This window comes from Psittacula echo (assembly GCF_963264785.1).
Source record: "Psittacula echo genome assembly, chromosome: 4".
NCBI lineage: Eukaryota > Metazoa > Chordata > Aves > Psittaciformes > Psittacidae > Psittacula > Psittacula echo.
The window spans coordinates 108,022,784-108,046,919 of record NC_137738.1 but is presented as its reverse complement, the minus strand read 5'-3'; the positions used below and the strand labels follow the sequence as shown (position 1 = coordinate 108,046,919).

Below are 24,136 nucleotides of genomic sequence, written 5' to 3'. Positions count from 1 at the left end.
AGCCTCTAATCATCATTTGCCACCTAACAACAAGCAGAGCAGATGGGGAGCCGCATTTCCATCATGCTCCATCTTCCACTGCAGCCACCGCTAAAAGCAAAGCGAAGTTCTGGTGGGAAGTGTGAACGTTTCCGAGTAGCTGAAACCTGGCTCCATCTGCTCGAGCAGACGGGACGGAGCGACGCAGTGGGAATGACAAAGTAGCCATGGCAGGGGATGGATTGGGAGTGGTGCACATACCTCTGGGCTGTGTCGCAGGGCGAGCCTTTCCTCTTTCGAGAGTCAGGGTTGGCAGGGTCCGTTGAACTGTCCCCAAGGCCACTCATGTTGATTAACCTACTTTGCACCTAGAACAGGAGAGAGACAGGTTATAGATTTTCACAGCTGCAGGAGGAGTGGTTCTTACATGGCGGAGCCAGAAAACATGGACCAAGTGACCTCTGAAGAGGTAACTAACCCAATGCAAGTCTTTCTGACTGAATCAACTCCTTGTTTGTGAAAGAAGCAATACAAAAGGAAGGCAACATGCGATCATTTTACCCTCCTTTTGGTGTCCCCTGGTGACCATTTGGCCAAGCCCTCACCACCAGCACCATCATCCTTATACCACAGACTGAACTCTTCCACATAACCCTACAGATTTTGACTTCCTGGACTTCCAGCATTTTAACAGCTACCTGAACACAGCCTGTTTCAATGCTTTGTTTATGTGTGTTTGCTTTTGGTTAATTCCCTTCTCCTGCAAGCCTGCTCCTTCAGCCCATCTTCGGCTCCTCTGCCATCTCTCCCCAACTCCTCTGACTCATGGCTGGCAGAGGATGCTCCACCCCTTGCATTGTGTCTTCATTCCTGCTCCCCCACCACCTCCTTTCCTCTCAACACATGGCCTGGGCTTTAATTAGAGCTGCAAACTGACTCATCTCTTAATGGGATGTGACACCCTCCCACAAACCCCTTCCCCACCTCTTGCTGAGGCTGCCTCCCACCCATGGTCCTCTCAGCTCCAGCCTTCTGGCAGAGAGCTTCCCATCATAGCCAGTCCTTGGCCGGTCCCAGCAATAGGCACCTCTGGGGTCCCAGCTCTCTCCAACACATGGACATTTCACCATTATTTCTTGAGTGTAACTTTAACAGATATTGGTTGAATCAGTCCATGTTACGGCAAATGAGAGGTCTGAGCAACCAAAGGAGGTCCAGAAGTCATGAGGTTTGTAACATTGCTAATGCTCCTTAATAATGAATGTTATTTTTTATATTTAACTGAATAAAATGGTGTGTAAGCCCAATACAGGCAAGAAAGCCAATTAAGGCTTCTTTCTGGACACTTCACCTTGAAGTACGTTAAAAGGTTTTAGCCATAGACCATGATACTCTTAGACCTGAGAACTTGGACAGCCCACTCCAACAACCTAAATGGCACTGCATACATCTACAGGACATAGTCGTAACCTCATACAACATGTTAAAACAAGGGACAGAGCTTCTCCAGAAAATAACCCAGCTGTGCATGTCATTCCCCTTGCTTTGAAAGAGCCATTCAGTGATTTTTTCCAGTAACCACAACAGTTCAACACTGGATAATGCCACCCTCCAAATTCTTCCTTTAATTTTTAGAACTGCTTATGATTGTGAGAAGATAGAACTCCTGAGAAATAAAGTAACAGGACCCTGGGCAAGAACTTAGTAGTTTAGAGGGCAGAAGGACCAAGTCCTTCAGATTAATTCCCTTCATTTCTTCTATTACTTTCTAAAAACTGTTATGTTAATGAGCATTAAACTGCTGATGGATTGTGATAAAATGAACCCTAGAAGACATGTCCACAGTTCCCACAGCCAGATCCCCACACCCCCATGTTTTATTCAGCCTGCCTGAAAGCATGGTGGGATGTTTTCAGTGGTCCAGTATCTCCCACCCACTGCCCAGCCCGGCACGGCACAAGGCAGCCACTTATCAAAAGCCACCGGCACTGGCTGATTTTTGTGCTCAGAGAGGTGACAATTAAATCCTCACCAGCTTTTGAAAGTCCTCTGAATCTCAAACAACATCTACAGAGAGGCTTCATCTAACCTCAGTGCAGAGGAATGGATATAGCTGTGAGCATCACTTCCACTCCCTGGTTGCTTGAAGACCCCAGTGCTTGTATTAAAACCCAGAAACCCAACTGTATGCTGGGGTGCATCACTAGCAGTGCGATGAGCTGGATGAGCTTTAAAGGTCCCTTCCATCCCAAACCATTCTGTGATTGTATAATTCTATAAAAAACAGTGTTATCAGCTTTACTATCCCCTATGACTAGAGGGGTGTTACATATTTTAGCTCACCACCTCCCCAGTGATCCACCTCTATGCTCAGCTTTGAAAACCTCTGCTGCAAAACAGTGATATATCTGCGCTGTACACAGTGCTACAGGGAAAGAGCCTGTCTTTCAGCAGCACACAGGCATTTCTGCTAATGCTTCTGTCACCAGTGCTAAGGCCAACAAGGTTCCTGAAATCATTTTAGCAATGTTAGCACAGCTGATTGATGCTGCGGGCATGAGGGCTTGTCCACCAAAGTCAGAAACTCTGAGCAGATGCCAGCAAGCTAACCATGACCAGGGAGTCGAGTTCATCCCCCACATCTTTGGCATGTTTGCAAGTGGGAATGATGCCAAAGCGAATATAAAGAAGGGGGAAAAAAGCAAACTCTTGAAAAAAAACTGGGGATTGGAAAACTAAAAGCACTGCATCATCTGTTCCGGGTGAGAAGGGCTCGCTGAGGGTTCAGACAAGCTTCCCAGGGTTTAAAACCTTCTTCTTGAAACAAAAACATTGGATCACCAAAACACTGAGTCTCAGTAAGTGGTGTTGCTCTTACAAGTCTTGATCTTTCAACTCAGCAACTGAATTAAAAGAGAAAATGAGCAGGGATACAGCAGGTAAAGTCAACTGTCCCACTGAGATGCTCCACTGCGGGACTGTGGCTTGGCAACAGTGACCATATGCCCTAGAGAGGTGAACTAAGGACAACACTGCAGCCTTAGCTGAAATCCTTGGCTAGAGTTAAGCCCTTGATGTAATACATACAATGTTTCTTTTTATTGTAAAAGTAGTTTATTTTATGGCAAAACTTGGCTCAGCTGACAAGCCAAAAAATGTCATTTAGTCTAAAAATAAAGGGAATGACTCAGTTCAAAAGCCCTGTTGAGCCAGGGCAAGACCAGGGGTTGATGTCCCCTGTGGAAGGCAAGGGTTGGGCTGCCGGTGAAAGGCAGCCCTGCCTGCTGCTGCCCATGTTCAGGGTCATTTCACCGGAAACCTGATTTCTAAACACTGGCTTCTTGTAGAAACATTAATATTCTGTTGGCTTAAGAAAGCAAACAGAGGCAGATAAAGGATGGTGGATGGTAATCATAGAATCGTTCAGGTTGGAAAAAGCCTTTAAAATCATCCAGTCCAACCATTAACCCAGCACTGCCAAGTCCACCACTAACCCATGTCCCCAAGCACCACCTCTAAACGTCTTTTAAACCCCTCCAGGGATGGTGACTCCACCACAGCCCTGGGCAGCCTGTTCCAGTGCCTGACAGCCCTTTTGGGGAAGAAATTTTTCCTGATATCCAACCTAAACCTCCCTGGTGCAACTTGAGGCCGTTTCCTCTTGTCTTATTGCTTGTTACTTGGGAAAAGAGACCAACCTCCAGTTCGCTACAACCTCCTTTCAGGTAGTTACAGAGAGTGATAAGGTCCTCCCTGAGCCTCCTTTTCTCCAGACTGAACACCCTCAGTTTCTTCAGCCATTCCTCATCACACTTGTGCTCCAGACCCTTCACCAGCTTAGTTGCCCTTCTCTGGCCCCGCTCCATCACCTCAATGTCTCTCTTGTAGTGAGCAGCTCAGAACTAAATGCAGGATTCAAGGTGCAGCCTCACAAGTGCTCAGTACAACGGAACGATCACTGCCCTCATTCTGCTGCACACACTATTGCTGATACAAACCAAGATGCTGTTTGCCTTACTGGCCACCTGGGCACAAGCTGGCTCATGGTCAGCTGTCTGTCGACCAATAACCCCAGATCTCTGGGTTTGGAGCTTCTCAAAGGTGGCTCTCCATATCCACATCACTGTGCTCACCTGGTTCTTACTTCAGAAAACTAGTCCCTGGCCCCTGCTGTTACTACCACCCTGGTGCACCACTGCATCTGCTCACCAGAGACTAATTAGTCTCAAAGAGATTAATCAGAAGGAAAAAATAAAGGAGAGGAGGAATGGATAAGAAGCTGAAGTGACCTGCCCATGGCCAGGCAGATGAAACTACCTCTGATTTCCAACCCTATACTCTCTCCCTTAGCATCAGTCCTGCAACGTGCCATACTGGAGTGTCTGCCTGAAGAAGATCCTGCTTTTTGGGACGCTAATGAATATCCTAGCAGAGACCAGAGCCTTGACATGGAGGCTGAAGCGCCACCCAACATCAGTATTCTAACACAATGAATATGATCATGATAAGAATGCAAATTCCACATTAATAAAAAATAACAAAAACCAGAAAAAAGGATGTGAATTGTTGTGGCTTAATGCTCCTGCTCTCCTAATAATGCCAGCGGATTTCCAATAGCTTCCCAAAGACAGCCATCACTACCTCTAGCAGATACAAATAGCCAGAGTGATTCAAACTGACAGTGTGGAAGACGGAGCTGGCCACCAAATACTTAACTTCTAACAGAACTGCCCACTTCTAAAACGTATTTCTCACATTTTGGAGGAATTTGACCCCAAAAAACACTTACAAAATAACATCTATCGGAGAGAAACACAATTAGTTGGCTGTTTTTAAGAAAACAACAATGTTGGAAAAGTCCCTCATATTACAGCTATTTATCATCAAAATATAACCCATCTGTGCTCATGCAGTCTCAATTAGAGGTAATTAAGAGCATACTTGGAGTGTCGCAAGGACACGTCTATATTGTTCTCCTCACAAGTGCATCATCAGCTGCTCCTCTCATTGCCAGGGTCAGAATTCTTTTTAAACTTCCACAGATTACAGAAGAAACACTGAAGCTGTGATGTGGATAGAGAAGAGGCAATGGGTGACAAAGAGTGAGTCACTTGTTAACCTACTGTTTGTGGTGTTAATCTGGGGGTGGGTTTATTTAAAAAGACCTGCTTTTTCTGACCGCATCCCCAACAAAAAAAAGGAGGGAGATGTAAAGTCCTGGTTAAAGGTTGGGGTTTTTTGTGGTTGAAGTTGCCAAAACCACATCGCATCTTTTGTGCCACATTTCTTGGGTGCAGAGGGGATATCCCTGTATCCATAAGCCATTGCTCCAGCCTGCAGAGATGTCTGCTTTCCTCTTTTCTTGGTACCTTACCCCAATTTCCCTGCTTTGTTTTCCTCTGCCTCTCACCTAACCTGAGAGACCTGTCTTAGAATCATAATGCAAAGTACTAACCACTATATGATCACAGCTAATGATCATGGATCAACAGTCACCTTCTGCCTGAGCCTTGTGGAGATGCTGCCAGACGGACCCTCTGGGACATCCAACCCAACAAGCATTGCACAGCCCAGGAAGCAAGGACAACTGGGTTTCTCTCGGTTTCCATTACTTGTCTTGGCCTGAACATTCCGTTTTGACATTAAGTGATGTTTCCATCGTTATGGTAATAACAATGATCCTTGAGTCAAGGCTGGATAGGACACACTTAAGGTCACCAGGAGGGCTTGCAGCAACCCTGTCTTGAGCCCACATCTCTGCAGTCATTAGCGCTTTAAGAGGAGGAAGCTGATGAATGAAGATTTACTTTGGTGGGGGGGGAAGTAGATGTCCCCATGTCCATCCAGCCTGGAGGGCCGGTGTTCGCTTTCCTTCTTAGGAGATGAGTGGGACATGCAGAAATCTTAATTATCACTGGCTCTGAGGAGGCAGCAGGCTAATAAAAGCTGTCAGCTCGGGGATGCGGTGGAGCGAAAGCCTGCCGTCTCAATTCTCTGCATCTGCACCCACCTACTGGTCCTGCAAGGCAGGGGACAGGGAGGACGCATGCAATGCCTACACCCTTCAGGACAGGCTTTCCACTGCCATCAGCAGGGAAGAGGCAGGACCTCGGTAGGTCAGGTGGGCCCAGGCAAGTCATTCCTATACCCCACTTTTGCTGTGTTGCAAGGGAGATAAGTTAAAATATTGCTGATGCAATGCGGGTTAAAAACCACTGATCAAGAACTGAACTGATCTGCAAGAGATTAACGTTATGAAAGATTTAACATTTTGACAGCTAAATAGTTTCTTAAGATTAATTTCACTTCTCTGCCTCATTAATCCCACCCCTCAGGGGGTTGCAGCAGGCGGATGGGGGACTCATCCCAGGTTGCAGAGATAAGCAGAGGCACAAACCACAGATCCAGACCGTCTCATGGCAGGAAAAGGAGCTGCAGCTTGGGGAGCACAGCAGCAGTGCTCCTGGCAAGGAGACATGCTTAGGCTGTGGATTTTGTGGATGTGATGGAGGGAACAAGTCAAAGTTTAATTTAATTTCTTCCAAGCTGTTTACTGGGTCAGACTCCCAACAACACACAGTTTCCTCTTTTATACACAAGGATGCAAAACTGACTATCAAACAAGCAGCTCTCTGGGTGCTGGCAAACCCCGGGAATTAATTGGCTTATTACTTACAAACCACTCTGATCCTTCTTGCAACGGGCACCCTGGAAGTGCCAAGCTCCACCACAGCACCCAGCTATGGAACACCCGGCAGTAGTCCATGACCTGGCACTAGACCTCCCAGGGGCTCTTTCCTCTTCAGGACCAAACAAGGAGCTAGCGACAGAGCTGGTCTATTCCCATCTTGTGTGGGCTGGTGTGTCTGTGGGAAGTAAGAGCAGACCTTGGCTTCACAACCACCCACGGTGTTTGTCCATGGTGGGTCAGCCAGCACCAAAAATCAACTCTTTCACCTAGAGGTCCTATAGATCCATGTCCTCTGCACAGCAGCCATGGGAAGGAGTGAATTCATATTAATGTGTCATGGTAGAGAAACAGGATGCTAATCCCACCGTCCAGGGCCCCATTATTCCTGTAAATTTAATTCTGAGCACCAGAGACTGCTCCATACTGCACAACAGAGAAAATAAACTTTGCTCTCCAAATCTGGGCTTCTCCATCACCTTGTGCCCACAAGGAATCAGTTGCTTTGGAAAGGTAACATAGGTTGTGCAACCCACAAAATCAAAACTATTCAGCTAAGGGAATTTTGCACATGATAACAAAAAGACATGCATCCAAGTGAATTCCTTAAGGCTGAAAGCACGGGAAGTGCGTGCTCTCTACATGATCCCTGGGAAACACAAAAAAGAAGGGAAAGTGGTATCTAAATCAATGTCCTGTGGACTATGTATCCTCCTTAGTGAGGCAATGGTCCGAAGAGAAGGAGTGAATTTTAATACAACCATTATCTCTATCATACTTGCAACTCTCAGACCCACAGCAGTCATTATCCTTTAGCCCAGGGATAATTCCAGCAGCCAATTTGTTTCAAAAATGAATGGGAAAATACGGGAAAGGGCTTTGCCTTAGCATGATGAAAATGAATAATCCAGCTGTGGGAAATCAATATTTGATGCCTAAGGAGACCTCTGAAAATCCACCACACCACTGTTATTTTCCCAAGCTCTCTTTAAAACTCACCTCAGCTAAAATACAACAGACAGGAGATAACTGATGTGCTGCTTATTACACTAATTGCAATCATCCCCTGGTTACCTGGTGCTCACTCACATCTGTTTGTCGTAGCCATCTGTTGTCTGTCTTAATTAGATGGCTTGCTCGGAGGGGCAGGGACTGTCACAGCACGTGATTTTCTAAGCCTCTGGCATCCCACTTCCATCCAAACATCACCCTACCCTACGGCACTTGCATGGCCAAGTGACACCGCTTCAAATGCAGAGATGACAGCTAGAAAGTAGGAAGCCAAAAAAGATCCCAAACCCACCCCAAACGTAAAGCAAATAAGCTCGTAAGAATCACACTTGAACCATGGAGGGTTTTCAGGAGCAAATGGTCACCCACAACTTCTGCAACCTGTCCTAACTTTCTAGGATTCACCTTCTGAGCTGCGCTGGGGTTGTTTGGAAGAACATCAGGGCACCAAGCCAAATCCAAACCGATCATGAAGGAAAGATGAAACCAGGGAAACTAACTCCTTCTACTCGAGAAGAAAAAATATAGGAAAACTAAAAAGGATGACTTGCCTCATGTCACTGTTCTTGATGTTGCTGCCCAGGGTGAAGGCAATAGAGCCCACAAGCTCCAGCAAGACCTCCAGAAGGTGCCATATTGCACCTCATCACTCCACATTAATTTCTGGAGCACTGAAATGCTTCTGATTAATTATTAGCAACTTAAACCATTAGCTTTTTCAGCTAAAACACACTGTCCTATAGATTCTTCTAAGCCTTCCCCAGAAGGTGCCCACTTACAAGATAGTTCCTGGCTCAAGAGATCAGCACTGCTGGCAAAACTCATCTGTGTTGCTCTGATACTTGTTCATCCCCTTCTCCTGAGGTTGTTCCTGCCTGATCTGTGTCTGCATTTGCTACCAGCTAACAAGAATTAGGGTAGGATCATGCTGCTGCCATGGGACTATCAATGTCCCTGGCAGAACACCCTTGGTGCAACTACCCCATGTCCTCACTATTTGAACTCAGCTCCATCTTCAAGTGCACAGGATGGGGAGGCCCTGAGCCTCACCAGAGTTCAGCAGACTGAGCTATGAGCAAGCAGGGGGTGAAGGTTCCTCTTGATGAGAAGCCAGGCTCTCTTCCAAGACGTGGGTCAATATAGGTGCCCACCCTCTCTCAGCTGTGGCTCTTTCCTCTCTCCATTTCAACCCTTTTCCCAAGATCCTAGACAAAATTAAGCCTCAATTCATTTCAGCAGCACAACAAGCCAACGAGAGACATTTAAGAGACAGATACCTTGGTGATAGGTAAAATGGGAGCCCACCACATATTTTCAGTTTGTATGGGTCATAACTTCATTTCAGCTGAGTTACTCTACCACTACCACTTGCTACACCCATGGGAAAACTCCACTTAAAAGGATGACGACACATTTTCCCTTGAAAATTACTCTGATCAGGTATTTTAAGACTATGTAAAGATCTCAGAGTATTAAAACCACTTTAGTTTTTATCCTCATTAAAAGCCCAATAGAAATTCAAATTTCTTCTTACACCAGCTGTTTTCTCAAAGCACGCCAACTGCCTTATTATAGGGTTGCTCACGAATGTCAGCACGCACTCTGCAAGCGTTTGCATCCATGTATTTCTGCATATCCAAAAACCAGAATAAAGGCATTCAACTACAGAGCTGCCCATGGGAGGGGAAAACCAAACCTACCTAGGTTGAACAAGAACCACCAGCCAGGTGATGGGCTGGTTGCAGTCATTTCTATAGTGGTGGACGCAGTGAGGTTTAAGTCTCATTTTAAGATCTGGGCTTAAGTGCCATCCTGCTTAGATTTCACAGAATCACAGAAAGGTTTGTGTTGGAAGGAACCTTCAAGTTCATCCAGTTCCAGCCCCCTGCCACAGGCAGAGACACCTTCCATTAGACCAAGTTGCTCCAAGCCCCATCCAACCTGGCCTTGAACACTGCCAGCGATGGGGCAGCCACAGCTTCTCTGGACAACCTGTGCCGGGGCCTCATCACCCTCACATGGAAGAACCTCTGCCTAAGATCTCATCTCAATCTCCCCACTTTCATACATGGTTAATGTATTTGGAGGCAGAAAGGCTGGTAGCAAGGTGACATAAATGAACATACGGTGTTGGAAACAAAAGAAAGAGCAGTGATGCCAGAAACATGCTGAAAAGACAACTCAAGACTCAGTATGAATAATTTTAATAATAAATTGTTGTTTTTCTTGTTGCCCACCTCCTTTTAGGGCCACCAAGCACACTCTGACCAGCGACAGGGAGGGAAATTTAGCTAGGGGATAGTAAAAATGTCAATCCTCTGCTTACACGAGAGCAAGGGCTCATGGTGTGCTCTGCATGAGGGTCAGCCCTTGCCCACTACAACAGCTCTGTCCCATCTCTGGGAGAAGATGCTTTTCATCACACTGCAAGCAGGAACTTTGTTCTTTCAATGCAAAAATGTATTACTCCTTTTATTTTCCAATCACTTTGCACTAATAATGGGAATAAGTTACAAACACAAACTGGGGTGAACCCAGAAATGGATGTGTAATTTAGCTGCCATCCTTGAGCAGTCTTCCTCGTGGAGCCACTCGTCTCCCAACACCAACAAGGATTGCTTGGCAACGTTTACAGCAGAGATAAGATACAAAATAGAACTGCAAGAAGCATAACCTTTTCTCCCAGTAACTGATAGGAAAAGTGGGTTAATTTATACAGCTTCTGAGGGAAAAATAAGGCTAATTCCCTTGCAGTCACAGAACATTACACTTAGTTTCATATTACGCTTGTGAATTACACGTTGCAATTACACCATTTTCTCCATGGGGAGAAGAAAGTATTTGGCACAACGTACAAACCCATCAGGTTCTCATGTAGCACAAATTAAACTGCAGCATAAGCACATGTGGCTTCATAAAAATCACTGTAACTCACAAGCAGCAAAGGCATCAGTGCATCCTACATTGGACCATGGCATCGGAATCCCATCAGTAGAGATGGTACTTGGCAAGCCCCAGCTTTCCCTGGCAAAGCCACCCCCAACACCTTTGACCAGAAGGCAGGGAGCAGGATGGAGTGGGGAAAAAAACTTTTCAGGAGTGGCATCAGGGTCTGTACCCTGTAAACCTGCTGTGTTGTGTTTGGTTATGGACTTGCTATAAGGGGGATGCTGGGCTACAAGTCCTCTCACAAATTTGAAGGACTTATTTATCTATATATACAGACACAACCCTAACACATTTCATAGAATCATATGAATCACAGGATGGTTTGGGATGGAAGGGACCTTAAAGATCATCTAGTTCCAGCACCCATGCCACAGGCAGACAAATTCCACTAGACCAGGTTGCTCCAAGCCCTGTCCAACCTGGCCTTGAACACTGCCAGGGATGAGGCAGCCACAGCTTCCTCTGGGCAACCTGTGCCAGTGCCTCACCACCCTCACAGGAAAGAACTTCTGCCTAAAATCTCATCTCAATCTCCCCTCTGTCAGGTTAAAGCCATTCCCCCTTGTCCTGTCCCTACAGGCCCTTGTCAAAAGCCCCTCTCCAGCTTTCTTGTCAGCTCCTTTAGGCACTGGAAACTGCTCTAAGGTCTCCCTGAAGCCTTCTCTTCTCCAGGCTGAACAAGCCCAGCTCTCTCAGCCTGTCTCCATGGCAGAGGTGCTCCAGCCCTCAAAGCATCTTCGTGGCCCCAACTGGACTCACTCCAACAGCTCCAGTTCCTTCTTATGTTATGTTCTTATGTACGTGCATTATATCTTGGATACCTCAAATACATAGATTAAAGAACAAACCTGGAGTGCTGGCCTGCAGCCGCAGAGCAAATTCTCCAGCCACAGTAATGCCAATAACGGACAACCAGCAACCCCATCTGCCAGACATGCATCCAAATAACATGTTTCAGGGAAGGCACGGTGTGAAAAGTCAGACCTAACAGCTCCCAGACAGCCACACCAGCTCCCCACTTTTTGAGTACAAAGCGTACTCAATTAGCATCTATGATGCAGTGAGGCAAACTAAAATTCCTCCTTAAAATCCAGCAGTTGATGACCATGACGCCTGTCTGCATTTCTGTTCAGCTTCAGTCATAAACCCAGCAAGACCCACTGATATCCTAGATTGAGGAGGAGCTGCAGGGAGAGGAAACTCTCGGATTAAGCTGTACCTTTTTGTTTGAGGAGCTTGAACAAACTCAACTGTCGTGGTGGATCAGACAGAAGACACCTTACGCTGACTCAATGTAAAATATACCCTTTAAGAAACCCAAAAATGCCAAGAAAGTGACTTGGTGGGAGGGCTGAGACCTCAGATCTAATGGCTAAGCTTCTAGCCATGCTTTGAAGATACCTAAAAGAGAGCTATTGCATCAGCCAGTTTTAAATCTTCCCATTTTTCTTTTGTTATTTCTTGCTTCATTTTGCTTACTCACATCTGTCCTTCTTTTAGTCAAATGCTTTGGAATACTTCTGCCTTCTCCTGCACAGTTCCACCACCAGTAATATCTGCAGGTACAACAAATGTCATTGCAAGTGGCAGGACAGATGCCTCTCTGCTTCTCTCACCACCACCTGGGACCTCTGGTTTCCACTGTCCATCTCTGGTCTGCTTCTCCTAAGCTCTCCATAAGACTTCTGGTGCTCACACTGCTGTGTAGGTTTATTTTATCCCCTCAGACTCTCTACCTTCAATTTGTTTGTGAGAGGAAAGCCAAAATGTTGAGGATCACAAATGGGAGCTGTGAAAATGTGAAAAGACTTAAGTGGGTGGAAAAGGAGAGATGACAGAAGAAACCCTCAGTAACAGTCTTCACTGGGAAAGAAGAAGGCAAGGCTGCAAGGTCAAACAAGCCAGGGCGGGACAGAGAAGAGTGACACCCTTTCATCTTAGTGGGATGTGAATTTGTCATATCATCATAGAAAGGTTTGGGTTGGAAGTTAACCTTTGAAGACCACTTAGTCCAATCCCCTGTCATGGGCAGGGACACCTTTCACTAGACCAGGTTTCTTCAATCCCTGTCCAACCTGGTCTTGAACACTGCCAGGGATGGGACATCATAATTTTCCACCAACAGCACATCTCAGAGGAGAATGATGGTCTGGAGAAGCTCTCACTGCCCTACTGAATTCATCAGCCATGGGTGATTGCTAGGGTGAGGAAAAGCCAAAGTTGCAATACCCTCTCCAACCGAACAAGCCTCCTGAAGACAGTCTACTGTCTTTGGTGCTGTCTACTGCCATCTTACACAGGGATAAGGTCAAACCACAGAGGCAGGTGCAACATGAGGCTGAAAAACCCCAGGAGACCCTTCAGTTTTGTGCATGGGTACAGTAACATACTGGGCTGCAGGAACCCAAACATCTCTGAGCTCTTATGAAAAGCAACAGTCAGATGAAAGCCGTTCTGGCATTGTCCCCAAATGACATTTTATCTGCTGAAGAGAATTCTCCACTTAGCAAAGCACAGCATTATAGAGCTTGTTTGAAAAGATTGCCATGGTTTCTCTGTGAATAAATTAATCAATTTTATTAGACTTGATGCTAAATTCCTGACTGACGGCTCCAGTGCTGAAGATGCAAGCTGCCGGCTGGCTGCCGTGGAAGAAGTCTGGAAGGCGACAGCTCGAAGAGCTAACCAGGATTCAATGAGCACACCAGAAATAAAAATATAAGAGAGTGTATTTTTTAACCCCTTGATCACCATCTCATTATAAAATTCTAGTTAGATTGCCTGGTATCTGACTATCTGAGGATTAAAAGACAGGGCAGGGTTATCATGGGTTTAACCATCCATGGTAAAGTGTTGGCTATCACTAGGATTTTGTTAAAGGTTAAACACATACATATTTTTTCATAGAGTTAAAAATAAATAAACGCCTGATTGCTGAAGACAAAAAGCTTCAGAAAAACTTAATATAAAACACCTACATTAGCACCTTGCATGCCTCAATCTGGATTTACAGTATCCATCTGCTTCCTGAAAGTCTTTTACCAGCTATCCACATTTTAGGTGTATCCCTGTCCTGGGTTCAGCAGTAGCAGTCATTTTTTCTCCTTCTTAGTAGCTGGTGCAGTGCTGTGTTTTTGACTTTCAGCCTGGGAACAGTGCTGATAACACTGATGTTTTCAGTTGCTGCTCAGTAACGTTTGCTCTGACCAAGGACTTTGTGAGTCTCATGCTTTGCCAGGGAGGAGGGGAAGCTGGGAGGAAGCAGAGAGAGGACACCTGACCCAAACTAGCCAAAGAGGTATTCCATACCACAGGACGTCATGCCCAGGATGTAAACTGGGGGCAGTTACCCAGAAAGGTTAGATCACTGCTGGGTCGGCCTGGGTATCAGTCGGCAGGTGGTGAGCAGTTGTATTCTCTTCCCTTGTGATTTCCCTTATCATTATTATTATTTGTGTTATACCTTAGTTACTGGACTGTTCTTATCTCAACCCATGGGAGTTACATTCTTTCGAATCTCCTCCCCATCCCCCCCGGAGCTGGGGAGAAAGGGGGGGAGTGAGCGAGTGGCTGCATGGTTCTTAGTCACTGACTGGACTTAAACCACAACAATCCCCAGAGGTTCTGGGCCCAATTCTCCTCCCGAAACCACACAGACACCCAGGCACCCAACGAAGAGGACGAAAGAGGTGTGGAGATGCACAATACACTGGACTGGGTGTAGACCAGAGACAGAGGTGTCAACCAGAGCTCTCCACACCTTCCAACCCAGAGGATCCTTCCAGAGCCCCCCACCGTTTGGAATGCTGCATGGGCACATCATTGGTGCAAAACATTCATCCTGGCCATGCTTCAGTGACCACTGAGAGCTTGGGGTTTCAGCCCAGCTCCAAAACACAACCCAGCTCTTCTCCAAGCTGCACATCTCAACTATTTGAAGTTACTAATTGCTCTTCTGAAAGGCATTTTTTTTTCTCAGTGCATTTCAAAGACTTGAGAAGACATGAACCTCTATTTTGCTATTTCAAAAGGTCCTACCATCGCTCACAGGGATGGGGAATGTGGTGTCACAAGCAGAAGGTTTTGCTCACTGGGGCCATTAATTTACCCCTGACCAAAGCAAACAATCCATCAAAGCAAGCGAGTTCTTCACCTTCACAATTAATGTCCTACCCTCAGGTAACCAACCATATCAGCAAGACAAGCTAAGTGCTGTGCTGCAGCTTTTTAAATAGAGAAGGAAAGCCATTAGTAAGATAGAATGAAAAAAACCTCAAAACACTGAATTGGGTTTCTTTTCTGCCAAAAGTAAATCTTTAGAAAGGCTGTATAGGGGGATATTAAGAAAAAAAAATAAAACCACACAGAAAGAAAAATGCAGCTTAAAAAATAACACATTAACAGCCAAATGAAGCCAAACCCTTATAAAACCGAATGAAGATCTAAGCAGAGAGTAATTGGATTACTGGCGTTAAAGAAACATCCTCAAGCTGCCTTGTCCTCTACCCAAGTTGAGGTGATGCATGACCGAAGCCACATGTATGCTTTTTTCACCTATGCAGGTTTCAGAGCTACACAGACCATTTGTGAGCCGAGAACCTCCACCAGCTTCTGCATCACAGCTGAGTCAGGGCAGAGACCACCTTCTTGCTTGCAGAAGGTGGCACAGGGTGCACCATCCTCCTCCTTGAAGGATGAAGGAAAGCCTCCAGTCTGTAGAGGACATCCTATAGGATTTTGCTGCCAAAAGGGATGAAGATTGTTGTCACCTACTGATGATACTGCTTTACAGAAACACGGCCGCATCCTTGATGTTTCCTGAGCACCTGTAGTGGTGTGGGGTTTTCAGAAAGTATAAAAAATAAGCAATGTATCACGCCACGTCTTGCTCTCAAGCAGATGATAACTGAGATACAAAGACAGTCGTATCAGCATGAGCTCTTCTTCCACAGCCAGAGAAGGTTCGCAGAGCATCACTGAGGACCTCCTAAACCACTCAGCGGTGTGGGGGAGAGGTAGCTGATGGTGCTCAGAGGATATCTTCTAAGCCTTTCCCTATTTATTAACTTAATTAGGGATTAGGCAGCTACTGAAATTTGCATGCAAGATTTTGAAGAGATGTAACCATTGCTTAGAACAAAAATGGACTATGAAGCATCCCAGGGAGTTGAAAAATACAGGCAAGAAACGAAATGAAACTCGGTCAAACACAACTTTAATCAATAACCACAGAGGGAAATAACCTCAGCCGCAGGGAGAAGTGGCTCCTACTGTCATTTACTGGGTTGGGGTGGTGTTACAGGGTTTTTTTAAAACATTTAACAGTAGTCAGATAATTCTGAGCAAAATAGTGGGTGGCAGCTTTGCAGAATGCAGCAATGATATAGCAGTGCTCGTGGATATTTGGACGTGGTCAGCAGAGCATGGAGAATGAAGGGTCTGGGGTTTTAAAAGGCATTGGTAGCTATCTGTACATAATTAGCTGAGCAAACAGAGGATTATACACAGCTGAGATCACCTTCTAGGCAGACAGATAGCTACAATTGGTCCTAAAAGAACAGCATGAATGACAAAGTAATTAAAGGGAATTATAAGATTAAAATACAAGATTATATGAAATACAAGATTAAAACAACAAAGTGGATGTAGTATGACCAAACCTTAGTGAAAAGGAGAACCTGCTTGAACACAGCAGGTCTGGATTGCATACAGTATCCCACTGTCAGTGTGGTCCCTATGTGATCCATACAGCGAATGCAAAGTGGGGGGATTTTCAAACTGAAATAAGCTGGGATGATGAGTCTTGATTTGGAAGAGCAAGATCATCAAGGAGCTTCTCAAGAAGGATAGCAAGAGAGGTACAGGAATTATTTAGACTAATTACAGCAGGATCCTTTGGGACAAAGAACAGAGCTGCTTTGGGAAGAGGAACAGAATAGGTAGCAAAAGGTTTATTTTTACTTTCATGAATGCAAATGCAGAATAGTTTGCTTCAGAAATCAACCACTTCACCACCATCGGCAATGCTGGCTAGTGTTACAGCAGAAGCCCTGAAACACCTCCACAACATCCTGACCTGCAAGCCCCTGTCATGTCTCAGCTGGAAGCAGGACCGTCCCCCTTGCATGCCACCAGCATTGCACCACGGATCACTTCAGCTGACACCAAATCCCATGAACTGTGGTTTCATTACCTTCAAACCCAAGCTGCATTTACCTCCTGCCACTCTGAAGCGAGGGGACCCAAGAGCTGCCACTGATGTAGGAGAAGGCTGGAGCACCTCTACTATGGAGACAGGCTGAGAGAGCTGGGCTTGTTCAGCCTGGAGAAGATGCTGCGGAGACCTTAAAACAGCTTCCAGTGCCTAGAGGGGCTGACAAGAAACCTGGAGAGGGGCTTTTGACAACGGCCTGTAGTGATAGGACAAGGGGGAATGGCTTTAACCTGAGAGAGGGGAGATTTAGATGAGACCTTAGGCAGAAGTTCTTTCCTGTGAGGGCAGTGAGGCTCTGGCACAGGTTGCCCAGAGAAGCTGTGGCTGCCCCATCCCTGGCAGGGTTCAAGGCCAGGTTGAACGGGGCTTGGAGCAACCTGGTCTAGTAGAAGATGTCCATGCGGCAGGGGGGTTAGAACTGGATGAGCTTTAAGGTCCCTTCCAACCCAAACCAGTCTGTGATTCTATGATTCTACACCCGAGCAAGGTTCCAAGAAGCTGCCATTTGCTCCTGCTTATTACGAATACCCAGGCATTCAGAAGTAAAGTACAAAAAAAAAGAGGGGTTCCTAGAAAGCTACGGACGAAACAATGAATGACAGGTAATACTGTAGGAGATGGGTTGGATGTCTTACTATTTATTTGCATTATAGTAACACCTAGAGATTGTGATCAAGAGTAGGGACCTGTTACTGGAGGCTCTATGGGGAGGATGCTGCTACCTGGAAGTATTTCCAAAGGAAAACATGTTATACTGTGAAATTGCCTGGGGGTTGTGAGATGGTAAGTTTGAGATCACACAGCAAGCCAGGACCTGCCTCTTGAGACACCACCCAATATTCAAGTCATGCTCAAAAATTAAACTCTGTGGTCTCAACCTGACCAAATCAGATCAGGACTTTTGCATCCTTGAGGGTACCACATCACCAGGCTGCCAGCCTATGGCGGTACCATCCTCTGTCTGGTGGCAGAGGCTTACCTGGCTCTTCAGACTCCTCCGTGAGGTTTGTCCTTCTCTGCTTCCAAGTTGCAGAGCTCGCAGTTATCCCAACACACGATGACGTGCTAAGGCAAAGCAGGAGGAAAAGGCGCAAGGGGGACAAGCAGAATGAGGAGGAGTGAAACACAAGGCTGAAGAGACCCCTCTTTAGAGAGGAACTGGGCAAACTGCAGGGAATGCCACTTCAAAATTGCAGATTAGTTTTTTCTCTGATTTTCAATTATCTTCATTTGTGTCAGGGTTAGATTTCAAAACACCTCCCTCTCTTCTCAGCTGATGTTTCAGACTAACCACATGGAGGAAGAAGTAAAAAAATAAAACCAACCCACCCAGAAACGGTAGTGCGCAGCAGAGGCAAAGTTGTAGCTTGTTGCATCATTATTAATCCCTTGTTACCATCGCTCACAGCTGCAGCAAACGTCTCCAAAACATGATGATCCCTGCCCTGAGGTATTTACAGAGCCAGTTAGATGTGATATAATTAAAAGGTAAATAAGGCAGTGGGGAATGTACTGGGAGGAGGAGGGTAGAGAAAGACACAATTAACTTCAGCAGCTTTGCAGAGGTTACCCCTATTTTACATTACTTGTGTTGTGCCCACGAACTGTTGGGCTCTTTTTTGGGAAGCCATCTGGTGTTTTAACCTCTGAAAATCCTCAGCACCAGTCTCATTCACCCACCACTTTCCTACTTAATGATGCTGCCAAGCAGGATCGTACCTTGGCTCTTCCAGCACTGCCCAAACACTCCACAGACATCCTGTTTCTCTCCAGCTTCCTGTCTCCATCCCCTCCATTACAGTCAGCATCCCTTTTCTCTCAGACAACCACTCCATGGAAGATTTAAGAGGGCAGCAAGCAGGCAGCATAGCTCAGAATGGCTCAAAGAGCAGCTAAGTAGCGTCCCTACACCTGCTTGATGTCTCTTGTCCTCTTTGGACATCCTTTCTGCTCATGTTCTGAAGTCATGACATGACTTTAGATACCCTCCCTGCTTCCACATCACCCTCCAGGACCATGGCTTTTGCCAGTGCAGCATCAAGTAGTACTTTGAAAAGATACTTTCCAGGTCTTAAAAAGCAAATGGGTTATGAGAGGAGGATGAAACTTAACCACAAACCCTACTGCCCTTCTGGAAATGTGTTCAAGGCCAGGTTGAACAAGGTTTTGAGCAACCTGGTCCAGTGGAAGGTGTTCCTGCCCATGGCAGGGCGTTGGAACTGGATGAGCTTTAAGGTCCCTTCCAACTCAAACCATTCTATGGTTCTGTGGTCCCACAAAAAAACAACCCCTCAAAACTCAGCCCGCAGGGAACTACTTCAGGAGCTGCCTGAGCAGACAGAAAGGCACTTGCTTTGCAAGAATGCAGGCAATATCAATGAGTTGAAGGATAACAAGCATGAGTGAAAATGCAATGGGCAGAAAATGCTACTGGAGATCATGCTGTGCAAGGACAAGTATCTACCAATTGTGTGCACTGCTCTGCTGCTACATCCACTCCTCCAGGCTGTGCGATGGCAGGAGGTTAAGGCTGACCAGCAGCAAACTGGTGCCCCTGTGCCCTTCCCAGTCCTCTGACTATAGACCCAAGCCCATGAACAGCATTCCACAGTAGATAATTCCTATTCATTTCAGACATGGATGCACACATCATGTCCCTCCCATTTGTGTGCGAACCCCAGACAGGTTCGGAGAGCAACATAGACAAAATCAGCACAGGGAGGGATTCTAAAAGCTGCCGACAGCTACCTGGGTAACTCAGGAGCTTTTGGCAAGGCGTGTGAGAAGACGTTGCTGCACATCACACTGATCATGTTTGAGAAGAGGAAATTCATGATGTAGATGCAACCCTGTTCCAGTTTGAGGATGGAACTCACCCTGGCTGGAAACCACCACAAAGAGAAATGGGAGCTGAGGCTGATTATAGTGAGCTCTCCCACCCATCCATCTGCACATCCATCATCACGAGCCTTTTCTAAGAAGACAAACTTTTCAAGACTAGCTTGGATAACTGCTTCTTGGCTGGCAAAAAGCCTGGAGAAGAGCGGGTTCCTCTGTGAAGACCAAAGGAGGATGGGAGCAATCAGAGCCCTGCAAAATGAAGGACCACCATGGGACCCCACAGGGAGCCCAGCAGCATGTCTTGCAGAGAACCCAGCGCAGACCTTGATTGCAACCAGGACTAACCCTGCACAGTGCTACACATACAGAACCATCAGATCTGAGAGATAACACCATATCCCACACCCTGAGTCACAAATGTTTTACTTTCACAGTTGAAGCTACCCATTTAATTAAACGCAGTCTTGATAATTAAGGTTTTCAAGCAATCCCCTCTTCTGCAGCCCCACTGGCTACAGATATATTCATTTTCTGAGGATGGAAGGAAGAAGAAATAGGGCTGGAGCTTCTCGGTGCCTTGAGGAGTTGAATCAGTCTATGCAATGAGATCAGGGGGAATTCAACAATACTCACTAAGGCCCAGGGTGATGGAGCAGCCAGGGATCACTGCAAGGAGCAGCATCATTAGAAATGACATATTTTTTTTAAACTTATGTAGCTGCACTGGTAACACCAAGTGGCAGTAAAAGAGATGGGTGATGATTAGCATGCTTAAAAAAATCCTAAATCACCATGCTCAGCATCATAACCAACATTTCCATGACAAGCCAGGCTAAAACTTCATCAAAACAACTGCTAACAAAAACAAGGCACACGAAGATGTTTCGACATCACACTCCCCCAAGTCCGAACTTCGAGACACAAACCTGCTAGGAAAAGTATAAAAGGAGCAAAACTAATTGCATCACTTTGTGCCCTTTGAACAACCTTTGGATCCTGATGGCTTTTGCCAGGAAGAATAACGAAAGTCAAACTAATTAAGCAACGAACATGCCCACAGTACAAAGTGTGAACATTTTACAGGCTGGCAAGTTGTTAGGAAGTGCTCAGCTCCCAGCTCTGCTTTTCTGCTGTCACTCTGGGAGCAACCATGATGCAAAGGCTGATTTGATTACATGTAATTTCTTCATTTTAAGCATTAAATCAGAGCTCAAAAACAGGGTATGGTGGAAACCATCAATTTTGAAAACATCTCTCACCTTGATAACAGGCATCTAGCTGCTTTTCTTGGAATTAACCCAATGCTGCTGTCACAGCTACCTGAACAGCCCCAGGAAGATGTCCCAGACAACCAGCAGACATCAAACCGTGGACACCCTATGTGTGCTGGTACCTACCAATGAGTTGGCTCCATGTTTTTGATTCCTGGCCCTCCCCACCCCAAAGGTGCTCAGCTGGAGCTCTGCCCAGCTGCAAGAAGGGGTTTTATCCTCCACTACCTCTTTTCTCTGCTGATGGGGGTTATCTAAAGTCAACTAGAGTGTCTCAATATCAACATCAAGCACAGAAAACCTGGAGCACTGGGAGCCAGCACACGTGGATGTCCTGTATTTGTGTTGGCAGCAATGGGCTGGTGGTGCTGGAGCAACATCACCATTGCTGCTATGGTTGCCAACAGTATGGCAAGCCCAAGCCATGACAGACGCTTCACTTCAGCTGGCAGCGATGTAGATGCTGTGTCCTCTTGGTCACCAAGCAAAGCACATTCTCATGAACTAAACCATTTGCTTGTTTCACTCTCCTAAGCCCAGGGTGACCTCTCCAAATATCAGAGCTGATCTGGTTTTGTCCACTCCAGAGGGACAAAAGTTTCTTTCCTGTGGGTTTCCAGACAGGACCAACAACAATAGCAAAGACAGTCAAGTCCTTCCATCTCGTATCAAAGCTGGGTAAGAACCAGGGAACCATGGAGTGACTATTCAGACTGGTCTGAGTGAACGCGGATGATGGTTATGGAAGCACTAGAAGGAAGAAAGGGCAGAAGGAAGGCTAAAAAATGGCAGATGTTGATGGTACCCAGGGTAGGAGATCATCAAGATTTTAGCACACATCTACCTGCAGTATGTCAAGACACCCAGTAGTGGAGACAAAAATCAGCAGGTAAATCCTGGGATGGGACAGAGTGGATGGACTGGCCACTGTCAGCCTCTCCAAGGTATAAAGAGGCAAACCCTCAGAAGCCAGGAGATGTGAGGAGCACAGGAGCTGCCACCTCCATCCTATCTGGACATAAGCAGCTTGTGAACACCACATGTCTTGGTCCCACAACTCCCTGGATATGAGAATGTGAGCATGGACCTGTGAAATCCATTTTGGATTGGATTTATTTCAAAGTAAAATCACCTTCCCCTGCTTTAAGGTTCTTGCATAAAGACTTGTTTCATCGCTGATGCAATGCTGAAGCATGATTTCCCACAATATGTTGTTCACTGAGATTTCACCCTGGTCACCACCATTGTCAACACATCCATAAAACTGCTAGAGGATGGTGCAAGAGGAGCCCAGAGAAGAGTATTAAAAAGCAAATATCACAGAGAAACCACAAACTTGTGACAGATGTCAGCCTGAGATTTCAGGTCCCAGCTCTTCTCAACCATTTTGGCAAATCATCATCCCTCCATACCATCTTTACAACCAATTTGCCCATCTTCAAGACACACAATGCCTTCTGCTACTTTGCCTGGTCTTAAGTCTGGGCCTTAAGTTTTTAACTAAAAAGAGGTTCTTTTGGTGCCACGGTGCCCCTTTTTGATGGAAGACCTACATCAGTAACACAAAAAAAATTAAAAGGGGTGAACAATAGAGCTCTGATAATGTATATGGAGATAGAAGACTCAAAAACAGCATCATGATACCCAACGCTTGGACCTTTTTCTTGTGCTATTTAGTGATGCGCTGACGTCACCAGTGACAAAAAAAATGTGAAGAAAAAAAAGACAGAGGCAGGTCTAGAAATGGGAGTTTGCTCGAGCCACTCAAGAGAGGTGCAGTGCTGCCTCCAGCTACAATTTATGCAGCGTTTTAAAGGTTTACATAAATCCTAAACAATCTTCTCCTTCACTCCAGCTTGTTACAGTGATTCACATCCCAGTGAAGACACTTTCAATATCGGATTTACCATGGAAAGCCCTACAACACCTTCCCCCACGCAGTGGGCTCAAGGCAGCACCTGTATTTATATTCACCCTGTGTAATCCAGCAACTCCAAGGCAGCTGCCACGCAGGCAGGGACCATCCCGGACCTAAGGAGCAAGTTAAGGGCAGGAGAAATTCAAGCATAACACCTTGTGTGGGAGCCCACTGACACAGCAACCCCACATGAACTTCAAAAGGGGAGAGCTCCTTCCAATTGTGCAATGCTTTGCTAAAGGGAACCCGTACACATGTGAAATCATTAACTCCATCTGCTGCTTTTACTTCTTTCATCAATGATTAACGAACATTAAGCAATAAGCATTTACTTTTTTCTTTTTTTTAGAAAACTAATGTCCTTACTTCTGCAAGTCGCCGTGAGGATTCCTGCCAGCTCTACCCTGCTTAAACATTTACACATTGATTTTCAAGGTCACCGCTGAAACACGTCATTTTCTACTTAGCACATTCTCCTCGAAGTGCGTGGCTGTATTCAACACTGGAAATGCTGCGCGTAAGGGCAGAGCACCGAAAACACCCTCAGCAAAGTTCAAGCCATAAAAGAAATCCAAAGTAAAATGCCTGGGGGAAGGCAGCCTTGGAAAATGCAAATACCATTCATTACCCGGACGCTGCTGGCTTGTCTTTGCGCTGTAGTAGAAATGCTGAATAAAGTGACAGCGAAGGTCCGTCCATCCCTGCCCCCCACCATCCCACATCCCAGCCGGGTCACAGCAGAAGCCCCACTGCTCACTTCCAAATGCACCACCAAAATCACCCCCCAAACCACTACCAACCCCAGGGGGAAGGAGCGATCGGCTCTTACCTGAGAGCTCCCCAGCTCTGCCGGTCTGGGCGCCGGCTGCACAGCCCCCCGATGACGAACATGCTGCCGTGAAGCTCGCCGGCTCCCGCTCGCTCCCGCGTGCTCCCCCCATGTGCTTCCTGTGGGGTTCGCGATCCCTTCAGCGCCTGCCGGCACACGGTGCCGCTGCCATCGCGGGAGAAAGGACTTGCCACCCGATTCTCCCACTCGATTCCCGCTCTGGCTGGTTGCTAATGAAACCCAACGTACAGTGCTGGCACCGAGCGAACGCTGAAGACACCTGCCAGGCAGCTCCGACAGCAAGGGAGCGAGTGAGAGCAGCAATGCTTGCAGCTTGCTGTGACGGCAAACGGAACCGGTCCCATCCCAGGGACACTCACATTGAAAAATAATACACCTCATGAAATCAAAAGCTATTTTGCTTATTTCTTTTATT

General features: G+C 46.2%; 1 protein-coding gene across 3 annotated transcripts in view; it reads right to left on the bottom strand.

Annotated features, from left to right (window-relative positions):
* Positions 1-326, bottom strand: part of NCOA1 (nuclear receptor coactivator 1) — a gene marked incomplete at its 5' end in the record, with an annotated part of 65,646 nt that extends 65,320 nt beyond the window's left edge. For all 3 annotated transcript variants that reach the window (XM_080615746.1, XM_080615747.1, XM_080615748.1), the window contains one exon: positions 241-326. In XM_080615746.1, coding sequence (XP_080471872.1) covers positions 241-326 — 86 coding nt within the window. The remainder of the gene's footprint in view (positions 1-240) is intronic.
* Positions 327-24,136: the final 23,810 nt, after the last annotated feature.